This window comes from Cynocephalus volans, chromosome 1 (genome assembly GCF_027409185.1).
Source record: "Cynocephalus volans isolate mCynVol1 chromosome 1, mCynVol1.pri, whole genome shotgun sequence".
NCBI lineage: Eukaryota > Metazoa > Chordata > Mammalia > Dermoptera > Cynocephalidae > Cynocephalus > Cynocephalus volans.
In genome coordinates, this window is record NC_084460.1 from 283,113,064 (window position 1) to 283,127,508 (window position 14,445).

At 57.3% G+C, this 14,445-nt stretch overlaps 1 protein-coding gene across 3 annotated transcripts; it reads left to right on the top strand.

Moving 5' to 3' along the window:
* Window positions 1-694: 694 nt before the first annotated feature.
* Window positions 695-8,335, top strand: GMPPA (GDP-mannose pyrophosphorylase A). 3 transcript variants are annotated; one of them, XM_063103502.1, is made up of 14 exons: window positions 695-766; window positions 1,579-1,688; window positions 1,789-1,886; window positions 3,127-3,230; window positions 3,511-3,697; window positions 4,043-4,102; window positions 5,256-5,386; window positions 6,027-6,041; window positions 6,374-6,508; window positions 6,639-6,736; window positions 7,063-7,109; window positions 7,325-7,417; window positions 7,606-7,774; window positions 8,044-8,335. In XM_063103502.1, exons 2-14 carry the CDS (start codon window positions 1,649-1,651, stop codon window positions 8,142-8,144), a joined length of 1,278 nt encoding a protein of 425 aa, XP_062959572.1. In that variant the 5' UTR covers window positions 695-766; window positions 1,579-1,648; the 3' UTR covers window positions 8,145-8,335. The 3 variants fall into 3 exon arrangements, with proteins under 3 accessions (XP_062959572.1, XP_062959586.1, XP_062959576.1); XM_063103506.1 differs by lacking the exon at window positions 695-766 and adding an exon at window positions 780-944; XM_063103516.1 differs by lacking the exon at window positions 6,027-6,041.
* Window positions 8,336-14,445: the final 6,110 nt, after the last annotated feature.

Here is a 14,445-nt window from a genome sequence, read left to right on the forward strand (position 1 = left end):
AAGGGGCCCTCAGACTTTTGGCCCTGGCTTCAAGCTCGGGGGTGGGTGGGACTGACGACCGTCCTCCGTCACGCTTACTAAAGCCGCTCTCTCTGACCCTCCGTGTTTATTCCGTTCTTTAGCGTCGCCATGCCCTCTCCCCAGCACCCGCACCCACACTTACTCCAGACCCACAGACCAAGGTCACAGAATGTTGGGGTCACAGGAAGTTTGGAGAGTACCTAGTCCGGTGCTTCCTCTTACAGACAGTAAATCTGACACAGGATTTCTTTCACCGTCGGACACGTCCCAGAGCGCCTGGCCCTGGAGCCCACAGCCCCGCCTTTTCTTCTTTTGTGTCCCTCAAGCCCCACCCTCTGGTGGCTGTTTGCTCTCTGGTCCCGCCCCTTCCGAGGCAGGTCACACCTCCACCCACACCTCCTGTCGTCTCCGGTCCTGCCTTTCCCTGTGACCTAGTTCTCCACTTTGGCTGCTGCCCCTGGGCCCATTCCCGGACATCTCAGGTCCCAATCTCAGGTTCCAGCCTCTGCTTCTCAGGCCACACCCTTCTCACTTAGACCCGCCCCCTCGATCCCTCAGCTCCGCCCCCGGGTTCCACCATCGCTTTCCTTCTCTCACAGTTCGAAAAGGGGGGGGGGGGATAAAATCTTCAGAACTACAATTCCCGGCAGGCTCTGCGAAGGAGTTCTCGCGAGTTACGAGAAGACACGTGCGCGGAAGGAGCAAGCAGTAGCGGGCGACCGAGGTGGCATAAAGAGAGCTAGTGGTAAAGGGAGTTGGTGGATGGCTGGAGGAAGGGGTCGGGGTCAGGGGACGGCCCCTAGACGGAGGAAGGGCTCGGAGGTCTCGGCTGGCTCCGCGTGTCTGTTCCTGTGCTGGTCCCACAGCCTCTGGCTACCAGACGCTAGGGTTTACTGGACAGTGTCAGTTGTGGGGTTCAGAAGGTCAGCAGTCAGTCCTCCGAATGCAGAAATTCAGCACCGATGGTATTAGGACTTGGGGGGTGGTAGGTTCAGTGTTTAGGATGCCAAGGGACTGTCTTTTTGTTCGGGGTTCAGCTTATAGAGAGGTTAGTTTTAGGATTCAGGCTGAGCATATGAAGGGTTTTTGCTAGGATTGGGGGCTCATCAAATGCAGATCAGTGTTCGTTCAATACTTGGGGTTCCCGCTTAGGATTGAAGTTAAATATCTGGGGCTCAAGGTTTGTGGTTCAGTATTGAGGGTTCACTATTGGGATTCAGGGCTTAAACTTTAGAATGAGGATGCAACAATTTGAGAATCAGTGGGTTTGAGCTTTCAGTTTTTTGAGGTTGGAGGTCTAAGAAGGGGTTCTCTGCTGAGTTCTGAGTTTGCAGAATTTGTTCATGAGCAGAGGGAAGCCTGTTAGAGATCCAACTGTGAAGTGCGAATTTGAGAATTTGGGAAGAATCACTGTGAGGTTTGAAGGCCAACTGGAATCTGGGTTGGGATCTGAGACGTGTGGGATTTGTGAGGTGTTGTGTCCAGGGAAGTACTACTATACTGAACTTTGGTTTTACATCTTGGGAGAGGGCTAAGTGTTGATATTTGGGATTTTAGGTTTGCTGGGGTATGAGATCTGAGCCCAATTTCTCTGTTGGGATTTGAGGTTTAAGTAGCAATCACCATCATGCTCAAAGCCGTGATCTTGATTGGAGGCCCTCAAAAGGGTGAGCAGCCAGAGGAACGGGGGAGGAGGTTGGGCTGAGTGGTTGGTGGGATGGGAGCAGAGAGAGGCAGGAGACTGAAATCTCCTCTCTCCTCTCCCAGGCACTCGCTTCAGGCCTTTGTCTTTTGAGGTGCCCAAACCACTGTTTCCTGTGGCAGGGGTCCCTATGATCCAGCACCATATCGAGTCCTGTGCCCAGGTAACAGCATAGGCTCCCCTGTCTAACCTCACTTTCTGTTCATCTTCTCCATGCCATATTTCCCCCTTTCCCAACCACGATCTCTTCCCACCAGGCATAACTCCAAAGTCCATCATTCACAGCTGACAATGTGAATGACACCCCCTCAAGTTGTACATGCAGCTGCCCTGCTGTCTTCCCCTAATCTGGCTTCTTCCTGCTCAGATTTCACTCCTGTTTCTAAAGTATGGAAAGTGAGATCAGGCAGAGATCTCAGAGACAATTTAAAGCCATAGCACGGGGACCCTTAATAGTAAAGCACAGAATTCATACCCTTGCTCACCATGGAGCTCATTTCTTTATTGCTTTTGGTATTTGGGCAGGCAAGGTTTTGGTTTGAATCCACTCTCTGCTTGCTGTGAGGCTTGACGCAATTTTACACCCTCTCTGAGCCTGTTTCCTTATCTGTAAAATGGGGGTGATTAGACCTCATTGTGGGGTAGCAAAGCTTAGAGGTGATGTTTGTAAGGTGGGTAGTACAATGCAGGCCCTTGATCTCATGCTGATCTCAAACTTATACTGACAGATAATAAGAATGGAGAAAAAAAAATGGGTGGATTATCCCTTAATGCAGCTTGGGAGGCAAAGTCTTTCCTAGAGTGAGTCCTAATTCAGGTGGGTGGGAGGAATAATAAAAGATTGAAAGATTATGGGCTGGCCGGTTAGCTTACTCAGAGTGTGGTGCTGGTAACACCAAGGTCAAGGGTTCGGATCCCTGTTTCAGACAGCCACCCCCCCAAAATAAATAAATTAAAAAAAAAAAAGATTGAAAGACTAGGGCTGAGACTTCCTCTAATGTCCTCATTGTCCAGAGGGGAAAACAGGCCAGAGTGGTAAAGTGAGCGCCCCAGGGCCCCACAGCTGAGCCTGCAACTGTGGTCTCTGGACTTCAGGGCCAGCACCAGGGATTTCCCCAACATTCCCTTTTATCAGATACGAGGGTACTTCAAAAAGTTTGTGGAAGGGCCAAGCCCGTGGCGCACTCGGGAGAGTGCGGCACTGGGAGCGCGGCGACGCTCCCGCCGCGGGTTCGGATCCTATATAGGAATGGCCGGTGCACTCACTGGCTAAGTGCCAGTCATGAAAAAGACCAAAAAAAAAAGTTTGTGGAAAAATGGAATGAAAAGATAATATGAATCTTTCCATGAACTTTTTGAAGACCTGGTGTATTTTTTCTCCCAACTTCTTCCCTTGTTCTCAGGTCCCTGGGATGCAGGAGATTCTGCTCATTGGCTTTTACCAACCCGATGAGTCCCTTACCCAGTTCCTAGAAGCTGCCCAGCAGGAGTTTAACCTTCCAGTCAGGTGTTTGTGCACACATACATATATAGGGGAGGGGGGTGCCCTAGGCCTCTGAGTTCTTGGGAGTGGGTTGAATTGGCATTTGCCAGAGTTCACCCTCACATACTAGAAGGATTCTTATTTGGGCATCTCTGAATCCCTGAATTATGGAGTTTCTCTGTGGGCCTTGGGCAGGAGTACTCCTGGGAACGGCGAGGGGTGGGGGTGGGGTGTCTGGTGACCTAGCTCCTGGTATCTGTCTCCTTGGGTCTCACTGAACTGGCTCTGGGGTCCCTGGGGACAGGTACCTGCAGGAATTTGCACCCCTGGGCACAGGAGGTGGTCTCTACCATTTCCGGGACCAGATTCTGGCTGGGAGCCCCGAGGCGTTCTTTGTGCTCAACGCTGACGTCTGCTCTGACTTCCCCTTGAATGCTATGTTGGATGCCCACAGACGCCAGCCTCACCCTTTTTTACTCCTTGGCACAACGGTGAGGGGGCCGGGAGGGCTGGAAGGTGAGGAGGGGTAATCCAGAGAGGTTCCTGGAATGTAGGGTATCAGGGAGGCAGGAGCAGCCTGGGAGGTGGAGCAGAATGGGCGTCAGGAGGAGATGTACTGCCCCAGCAGTAGTGGAAGTGTCAGTGGAGACCCTGAGCCCTTTGGCTGCTCAGACATAGGGAGAGGGAGGGCAGCTGTCAGTTCTCACCCCTGCTGAAGGCCTGTCAGTGGTGGAGCTGCGTGCCAGGTGCTATAGGGGAGGGAAAGGAAGAAAGAGAAAACAGACGTGGCTGCCCTGGAGCAGGCAGGTCACAGCTCAGGTGCATCTGTCTTTCAGGCTAACAGGACACAATCCCTCAACTATGGCTGCATTGTTGAGAATCCAGAAACGCATGAGGTGAGAGTGGAGAGGGGGCTGGCTGGCTGCCTCCTCTGTGTGTCATCATCCTCCACGCCAGGCCTCTAGAGAATGCTGGAGTACTATTGGGTGGGCCCCAGCTTTGTCAAACAAGTGGGACACTCCCCCAATTGATCGTCTTTTATCCCTTTAAGAGAGACTGGCTAGGGGAAAACGGTAATGGTTAATTTCCATGGGTTTGGTGCTCTAATAAATGTATGCACAGGATGTTAGGGAACACAAAAGGTGGGGGGGCCCAACCCAGTCTTGCCAGGGTGGAGGTGGGGAGGGCTTCCTGGTGGAAGCGAGGTCTGAGCTGTGTTAGATTTGTCTAGATGAGGAAGGAGGCAGGAAGGCCTTTCAGGCAGAGGGAATGGACTGTGCAAAGGCATAGAGGCAGCAAATAGCATAATGCCTCCCAGTTGTGGAGGTGGGGACATAATTGGCCAGGCAGAGGGGCTGTGAAACTCCCTGCCCCTGAGCCTAACTGACTTTCACACACCCCTTTTATTTGATTATGCTTTGATATAAAACATACATATAAACACACATGCACATATGCATGCACATGAACACACACACATATGCATATATGAGGTACATATATATACATTCCTCCATATATATAGTTTTGTTCCAGGCACCAGCTAGGTGTGAGAGAAACACAGCTGAAAAGGCACAGTCCCTGCCTCTCAGGAACACTCGGTGTAGTGGGAGAGACAGAGTCAAAAGCCAACCTTTGCAAGTGGCACAGGCCTGAATAGCTATCTCTGGGGCCAGCAAGAGAGGACTCACAGAGGAAGTGACAATGTCAATTGGGTTTTGAAATGTGGACTTTACAGATGAAGAGGTGGGAACAGGCATTCCAGGCACAGGTATACAATGGCGTGAAGTTGTGTTCTGGGAGCACTAGGAGGTGGGAAGGATCAGGCAGGAGAGGGCATGGAGTTTGGATTTCTCTTGGATGTGAAGGTGAAGGGCAGTCATCTCAGGGTTTAAAGGCAGGCAGTGGCAGGATGCACGCTGTATTTTAGGAAGACTGCCCTGGCAGCAGGGAGGAGGGGCAGGGCAGGCCTGGAGATCAGAGTGTCTTAGGGGACTGTGGCAGTGGTCCTCCCCACCCTCCACTATCCCTAGCCTGCTCTGTCCTCAGGTCCTGCACTATGTGGAGAAACCCAGCACATTTATTAGTGACATCATCAACTGCGGCATCTATCTCTTTTCCCCGGAAGCCCTGAAGCCTCTTCGGGATGTGTTTCAGCGAAATCAGCAAGATAGGCAACTGTGAGGCAGGCCCCATGGCCCTGTAACCCCAAGTCCCCTGTCACAGACCCCAACACACACCAGTCTCTGCAGGCTCCATCTCAACCTTCTTACCTTCCTCCTCCCTTCTCCCTTCTTCACCTGTCATCCCCAGCTGAGCCTCCTGAGTCCCTCCCCTCCTAACCTCATTCTGTCCCTCTTCCTTATCCATGCCACTTCCTCCTCTATCACCGCCTGCCCACTCCCCTTCTGGTCCATTTCTCTAAGCCCTGAGTGTCCCAGAGACGCCTTTCAGAACAGAAGGCAGCACACACTCGGATGCACACACACTCGGGTGCAGACATGCGTGCACGCACACACACGTACTCTCAGGCTCCCCTTGGAGTGTAGCACCCCAGAGCCCTGCTGTCACAATCCCAGGGTCGCCCCTCCTAGGCCTGAAAGCTGTTCCCTTCTAGGGGCCGCCTGCCTTTACTGAGTCTGCCCTGCCTACCTCCCCACCTTGTGCCTCATCCCCAAGTAGCCATTTCTCACTCCCGCCCATGTCTCTGCTTCTCTTTCCATCTCTCCTGGCCTATCTGTCTCTGTTTCTGCTGAGCTGGCATCTCTACCATCTCTCTCTCTCTCCCTCTCTTTCTATGACTGTCTCTGCCCTCATCAGCTGCCTTGCTCTGGGGTGAGTCTGTGTTTCATTCCATCCATTGAGGGAGAGGGTGGCGGGAGGGGGGATTTGGAGGGGTGAATGGGGAGGAGAATGAGAATGGGGGAACGTCTTCTGGACATGGGGTAGAGACGGGAAGTGGGTCTATGCCTGGGCTCCCTTGTGATAGCACCCGAGCTGGGCCCTGGTGGGAGAGGTTCCTAGGATGTGAGCAGCCCTTTGGAGAGGACCTGACCAGAACTGGACAGGTGGGGGTATTCCTCTGACTCCAGTCCCTGAGGGACTGTGTTGGTCCCATAGTTGGGGCCCCGCTAAGGAACTGATGTTAGCATCCTCCTCTCTGCCAGGGAGGACTCTCCAGGCTTGTGGCCAGGGGCAGGTACCATCCGCCTGGAGCAGGATGTGTTCTCAGCCCTGGCAGGGCAGGGCCAGATCTATGTGCACCTCACCGATGGTATCTGGAGCCAGATCAAGTCTGCAGGGTATGTGGGGTTGGAGATGGGGGGTTCTATGGCTCTGCTGGGGGGGCTGGGTCGCCTGGGGGTTCAGACTTTGGGGTGGTGGGCACAGGCCCTGCTGGCCCCTGAGCACCACCCTCCTTATGGCCCCCAGCTCAGCCCTCTATGCCTCCCGCCTCTATCTGAGCCGATACCAGTTCACTCACCCAGAAAGGCTGGCGAAACACACTCCAGGGGGTCCACGAATCCGAGGTACCCACTCTGTCCTCATTTTTTTTTTTTTTTTTTTTTTTTTCTTTTTTCGTGACCGGCACTCAGCCAGTGAGTGCGCCGGTCAGTCCTATATAGGATCCGAACCCGCGGCGGGAGCGTCGCCGCGCTCCCAGCGCAGCACTCTACCAAGTGCGCCACAGGCTCGGCCCCTGTCCTCATTTTTAACCTCCCACAACCAACCCCCTCTGCCCTCTGAGCCATGACTGCTGACCATGACTGCTGGTCCAGAATTGAAGTCTCAATCCCTGCCCCCATCCAGAAATGGTTTGGGATATCTGCCCCCAGGTCCTCTCTTCTGCTTCTAGGAAATGTTTACATCCACCCAACGGCTAAGGTGGCCCCATCAGCTGTGGTGAGTGGTGGGCCCAGCCCCAGGGAGGGGACGGTCGGTTGCCATCAGGATGGGTGGGTGGTCCAGACACCACCTGAGCTCTGGGTTCCAGTCTCTCTCTTTGTCATAGCCTGTAGTGTGGTCTCAAGGAGGTTGCTTCCCCCTTATCTGTTCTTGGAGGGGATTGGACTTGGGGATCTTCCTCCAGGGCTTATGGTGTGTGTTCCTCCCCACAGCTGGGCCCCAATGTCTCCATCGGAAAGGGGGTGACCGTGGGCGAGGGTGTGAGGCTCCGAGAGAGCATTGTCCTCCATGGAGCCACGTTGCAGGTAGGTTCCAGGTCACCCACAGCAGCATGTGGCATCCCAAGAGTGTGAAGGGAGGACCCGGGTATCCCCCCACTCCCCAGAGCAGGGAAGAAGGGTGAACTCCAAGGGCACTGCCCCTGGCCCCAGCTCACACCCTCCTGTTCCTACTCCCTCCTACCCCACTCACCTCGTGCCATCCTGTTTGGCAGGAGCATACGTGTGTCTTGCACAGCATCGTGGGATGGGGGAGCACTGTAGGACGCTGGGCCCGCGTGGAGGGTACCCCCAATGACCCCAACCCCAATGACCCCCGAGCCCGCATGGACAGTGAGAGCCTCTTCAAGGATGGGAAGCTGCTGCCTGCCATCACCATCCTGGGTAAGGCTCCCTGGGGGCCTGGGGCTGGGAGAAGCCACCACAGGTGGTGGCCAGTGTTCTGTGGGGAGCATTTGTTCCTCTGTGTGTGTGTGTTTCTTCATTTAGCAAACATTTACCAAGTGCCTGCTGTGTGCCAGGCCCTGTGTGAGTCACTGGGGGCGCAAGGCCAGCGGCACAGATGGGCAGAGAGGGATCCTTCTGGATGGCCCCAGCTCTCTGCCCGTTTCCCCTCCCTTGACCTCCCCCTGGTGCCCTCATCCCTGCTGCAGGCTGCCGCGTCCGGATCCCTGCCGAGGTGCTCATCCTGAACTCAATTGTTCTGCCACATAAGGAGCTGAGCCGCAGCTTCACCAACCAGATCATCCTCTGAGGGGGTTGCCAGAAGGCCCCCCAATGCCTATCTGCTCCCCTTGAGGCTGCTGCCTGCTTGGCCAGCCTCTGTCCAGAAAGGACCAGAGGAAGCCAGGCAGGATCTTCACCCAGCGGGAACAATGTGGGTGGCCTGGGGGACTCCTGGCCTCCCTCCCCACTCCCTAATAAACCCTGTGAACCTTAGAGCCAGCACAGACTCGGACTCAGCTTGTGCCTGGGCTGGGGGTGGGGGCGGAAGGGGGGCAGCTGAGTCAGGCCCCCCCACATTAGCATTTAAATTGGAGTCGTTGCTGCGGGCTCATGAATAATGAATCTGGAGCCCTGGTAAATCTCCCCCTCCCACTGCCTCAGCCTCTTGCGTTGCTCAGGAGGAAGGCCCTCCAGGCTCCCCAGCCGGCCGGGCCCGCCTTCTCCCCTGCTTGCCGGTCTCCCTGTTCCTCCTCACTGGGCCCGGCTCAGGCTCCCAAGCACAAGGCTTCCGAAGGGAAGTGGAAAGGGGTTTGGTTGGGCAGCGGGCACAGGGACTGCGAGCCACAGGGCCGGGGCTAATCACCCGGCAGCCCGCTCTCCTCTGCCTGCTGAGCCCCAGCCCCGGCCTGTTTTCTGCTTTACCGGCTGCATCTGCTCCCAGCCTGGCTTTTGGCGGGGTGGGGGTTTCGGCCCCGCCTGAGGTCTCATGGCTGTGTCCTACTCCTCTGGCAGGCAGGGCAGGCCTGAGCTGGTGCCATTCTCTCCAGAAGCACAGTGTCCTGGGAGGGCCACGTGCTGTCACTCTGGCCCTGCCCTTTGGGAGCTCTCAGCCCTCCTCTCGCAGCCATCTCTCATGTTTGCCCATGACCCCCATGTGCCCCTCTTGGTGCCCCCCTTTCCCCAGCTGTGGGTGCAGAGCTTAGTTGCCAGATGAGTTGGTAATGATCGTAATCTGCTAATTGAGAGGAATCTAATTACCCGAAGAGAATGTGGGGTGGGGGGGCAGGGTGTGGGTGGGAGGGAGGAGGGGGTCCTGGCAGCAGGCAGGGGTGGCAGGCAGCAGGGTGCTGGGGCCTTGTTACCAGCACCAGGGTCTGGGACAGAGCCCAGGATTTCATAGCTTCATAGCCTGGCAGTTAGGAAGATGCGTTTTCTCGGGAGCTGGACTGAGGGTGTCATGGGGACTAGGCTAGGTGTGACCTCCCAATCCCCTTGGGCCCTGGGGCTGTGTGAGATCTTGTGGAAAAAAATCAGTGTTTTAGCAGACCTGACCTATAACCTGCCCCTTGCCTGTTTCCTCTGGTCCCTGCCTCCAGCCCAGACCTTCCATCAGCTCCACGTGAGGCTAGGAAGGGGCTTCAAGTGCCCATTCTGGGCCTGGGGTCATCTCCCCAAAGAAGGGGCTGGGAGAAGAGTGGGCCATAGGGCCAGGGTCTGGGTCCCTTTTCTCTCCTCCCCCCAGCCCTGACCCTTCTGTTCCAAGTGGTTGGCAGAGGCCATGGCAGTTCCATCATAAATATGATAATTTAATTATTTTCTCAGCAAAACACCGTGAAATCCAATAAGTCTGTGTCAGGCCCTGGCCCCCGGGACCCCCCTCCTAGACCCAGTGGGGGTGGGGACATGGTGGGGAGAGGCATTGGAAGGGGAAAGGGTCAATGATTGAAGTGGGGTCGGGGAGAGCTAGTGAAGCTGAAGTCTTTGTAACATAACCTCCCCCCCCCCACCCGTACCCAGGCTGAGGAAGTCACTGTTGTGTGTGTGTGTATGTGGTCGGGGGCATCTAAGAAGGGCAGCTCAGGGCCCAAGATGGGGAGCAGCCTGTCAATGGAGGGGGAGCGGAGAGCCCCTCGTCCACCACTTCTGGGACCCTGCATCCAACCTTTATTGACCATGTAGGGGTAGAGAGTGCTGGCCCGGGGGAGGGGCTGAGAAGGGAGAAACGAGGGAACTGGGGTGGGAAGTGGGGGATGAGCGGGGGAGGGATGCGGGGGAGGGGTGCGCTCCTGCCATTAGCGCTTTTTTCAGTTTCCATAAAAAGATTATTCTGTAAAATCAGCGAGGGGGAGCGAGCTGGGGGCCGGGGAGGGGGGCGGGTCCCTGGCACCAAGCTGGATGGGGCGATGGGGAAGGAGAGCTGGGGACAGGGGCTGAGTGTGGAGAGAAATTTGGATGGGCTTCAGGAGCCAGCGAGGGGGAGAGGCCGAGCCAAGAACACAGATTTGGGGGAGGCAGGCCAGGACTGGGTGGGGTGGGGGAGGGCCTCATCTCCCTCCTGTCCCTTTGGCGGGGCTGCCGGCCCCAGTCCCACCTCCATCTCGATCCCCTCCTCCTGGCACTTAGCAGCCATTATCGGGGGAGCAGATTGCAGCCCCCTCCCCCTCTGCGGGAAGCAGGCACAGCTGGGGCCCCGCCACATCTGCCGCATCAGCACGGAGCACAGCTGGGTGTGCCCAGAGCCGCGCTCCCCAAAACACGAAGTGGGGGGGTGGGTAAGGAGAGCCCGGACCCCTGAGACAGACACACTGACACCTCTGCCAACAGACACATACTCCTCGAGGCGAAGCTACACCCACCAACACACGCTCCCTCGTGTGCAGAGACGGGAGAACCGGCAAACACGCAATTACCCGGCCCCGCCCGCCACCCCCGCTCCCCTCCCCCATCCTTTCTCCCCACCTTCCTTCCCCTCGAGGCTTCCTTCCCTCCGCCACCAGGGCCACCTCTGTACTGCCCTGGGCTCTGGTGTGAGGGAGCAGGGCCTCACCACCCCAAGCACACCTTGGGGATGCTTAAAGAGCAAGAGGCCGGGGGTGGTAAGGGGCATCCGGTCCGAAGCTTGAGCCCTGCAAGGCCACCTGCCCTCTTTCTCCACAAAGCCCATACTCCTCCCCACAGAAAAGCCCCCTCTGACACTGTGATCCTTGCCAGGGCGGCGGGCTGGGCACCCATGACTCTTCCCTGTGGCACTCTTGTGTTCCTTTGACCACCTCAAGGGGGCGCTGTGTGCCCTCAGTCTCAGCCACCAGCTCAGAGGATCCCAGGCCCGGCACCTGCCACTCCCTCCCACCCAATAATCAACCAGTACCCTACGCTCAGCAGTGTGTCCCTCCTCTTAGCCCCGATGACCTGCGCGGGTGCGGGGGCTCCGTCCACGGCAGAAAAATCCGCCTCCCCAGAACAGATGATCGGGAGTTCCTTCTTTCCTCTTTTCCCAGTCCATGACCACCTCTTGGCCCCTGATTAAGTCCTGCCCCCTTCGCAGCCCTCATTTCCCCTACTCCTTGGCCCTGGTGTGTTGCCCTCAACCCTCCCCTGCCTGTCCCCCCACCCCTCCCAGGCCCCTCAGAGCTTTAATCCCTCCTGCTGCTGTGCCGCCTTATCTGCTCCCAGCAGCTTTCGCTGCTGCAAAGCCTTCTCCCCCTCCTTCCCTGCTTTCTCTGCTCTCTGACCAGCCCCCCTCCCTCCCCAGCCTGTCTCTGCCACTCAGGCCCCCGTCAAGGCTCCTGGCTGACACCAGATCAGTATCCCCATTCCCTTTGCCCTCTCTGCAGCCTCAGCTCCGAGGCTGTGGGCTGCTCACCCACTCCCACGCTGGCCTCTTCCCATCCCAACCCTCTCCCACAGCCCCCACAGACTTTGTTAGTTTCTGGCCAGCCAGGATTTTTCATCTTTCTTCCTCCTGTCCTCCCCTTCTGGTCCCCTCCCCAGTTCCTGCAGAACTGTCCCGCTCCCCATCTTGGACCTGGTCCCGTTCAGTCCCATTGCCTGGGCTTGGGAGTACCTGAAAGGGGATGAGGGTGTTGGTAAGAGACACAGGGGAGGGTGCTGGGCTGGGCTTGCCCTAGGAGGTCAGAGGTGGGGGGTGCAAAGAGCACTGGCGGACAGTGGGGGCAGGGCCTGGTGGTGGGACGCTAACCCTCTTCAGTCGCCACAGATCACGTCCGGGCCTCCCCACCCCCCTTCGCTGGGACTCTCATTAACCGCTTCTCCTGCCTCGTCCGCGGCATAAATAACCCAGATAAATCAGCCGCCGTCCGCCCCCCGCCCCTCGGCCCCCGCACAGCCCGTTTGTCACTACTGCTCGCTCACCAGTCAGGCCTGGACCGCCTCGGCCCTGGCCCCCCCATCCTTGTCCCTTCCCACCCAGGTCTGTCCCGCACTGGCTCATCCCCTTGTCCCACACCAGGGCCAGGTGTGTGGGCTGGGGAGGGTGACAAGGGGGTGTCCCCTGGGTGCAGGGGCAGGCTGGGGACTCTCTTTCTAGGAGAATGCTCTGTCTAGGAGTTTGGGGGTCATGTAGTTTATGAATGGGGCTAGCCAGACAGGGATCCTAGGGCCCACAAATGGTAGGAAACAGCAGATGCAGCTCAGCTTGGGGGCCCCTGTGCTGTGAGAAGAGGCTCCCTTGGAATCCCCAAGTTGAATCCTGGGAGGTCTCCGGGTCTCCCTTTGGGGCATTTTACCCAAGTAAAACCTCCATGCCTGCTCCCAGGTGTCCTGAGCCAGAACCATCCTGCTCTTCCTGCCACCCCCTCACCCTCTGCCCCCACTTCCAGGCCCTGCCTTGTCAGGCTATGCAGATGTCAGTCCAATCTCTGCTTCTCAGCCCATCTACCATTCTCTTTCTCACTGTCATGAAGCCCGGTTCATCACCTGGGGGGTGGAGAATTGGACTGGGGACAAATCTGGGGAATGGGGACAATTGGAGGGCAGAGGAACCCTGGCTGAGGCTTGGCATCTTGACCCTGCAACAAACCCCCCACCCCCCCTGCATTCCCAGCCCAGGGTCCCCAACAGCCCCATTCCCTTTGCTCACACCCAGCTCAGGTCCTGGCCAGCCACAATCAGCCCTGATGGGTCCTGATGTTTCACTGCAAGGGGCAGCTGGTCCCCTGGGAGAGGGTGGGGGAAGCAGGGAGGGGACAGGGGAGTTTGGGCGCAGGGCTGGGGGTGGGGGTGGGGAAGAAGCTGGGCCGGGCCCCAGGGACCAGCTGGGCAATGAGCCGGGGAAGCAGCCGGGAGGCTAAATGAGGGAGATTATCACCCAACTGCAGCCGGGCAGAGAGGGAGGCAGGCAGGGAAGCAGGGAGAGGGAGGAGAGAGGGGATGGGGCCAGAGGCAAAGGGGATAGAGAAAGACAGGGAGGGGGCCAGAAGAGACTGGAGAGGAGTGGGGGGCAAAGGCCAAGAGATGCTGGAAGGATGGGGGGGGGGCTCCCACTGAGCATAACCAGATTCCTGGAGGTCTGGGAAACCGGATGATGGCGACCTGGGACAATTGGAGACAGCTGGCTGTGGGACAATGGTGGGGGTGTGCCTGTAGCTGACTGCTGCTTGCACCACTACCCCACAGTCCTCCCCACCACTGCTCCCCCATACCCAGTTACCACCTAACTTCATTCCTTACAGAGGTTGAAGGCTTCCTGCCATCCCTCAGGAGAAAGGACGGTGTGACTTGGGCTCATGAGGGAGGCCAGTGTGTTGTGGGGGGAGTGTGACCCTGAGATTTCAATGGGTGGCAGGGGAATTCAAGGACATGTATGGACTCCAGGGCAGTGTGAGTGCTGGGGAGAGCTTGGGGGGCAGTTTCCATTTTCTTGGCAGGGCCCCAGACTGAAGTAACCTTAAAAAAGCAATTAAATCACCTTTTTAAAAAAACCCAGTAAAGAAAAATCAATATTAAGAGAAAGGGGAAGAGAGAGAAAGATGGGGAGGAATGGGGGTGGTGGTGGGGAGATCTGGAAGTCTACCAGGGAGGGGAAAGCATGGGAGAGGGTTGCCTGGGCATGGGGCAGAGAGAAGGGGGCTATCTATGGTCACTCGGACATTACTAACAGTAGAGTGTCCTCAGCAACTGCTCCCAGTGCCAACCCCACTTTCCCCTCTGGGATGCTGTGTGCCAGCCAGCCACAGCACCGGACCCCAGGGGTCTCATCTTCCTGGCTTGGGGAGCCTGCTAACCGAGACTCATCCATGCTTGTGGGGACCTTAAGGAAGCCACTTTGCTGAAAGGCTCAGGACAACCTCAGCAGGGCTCCATGCATGGCCAGAGCTGGGTGTTTGGGTGGGCTCCATGCTGGGTGACCCTGATGAAGCCTGACCTGGCCTGGCAGCCAGGGTGGTGAGAGTGGCTTCCTGCCCCTGAGGGAGCGATCCCTAGGCCCCTCCCCCGGGGCCAGGCAGAGGCTGTGGGGCCAGGCCTGACGCAGGGGAGGGGTGGCCGCTGGGCAGCGGGTGAACCTCAGGCTCTAATCCCCAGCAGCTGCGTTTCCCTCAGATCGATTCCCTTCTCACTTTTTTTTTTCAGCTGCTGGTTCCGCGGCTTGG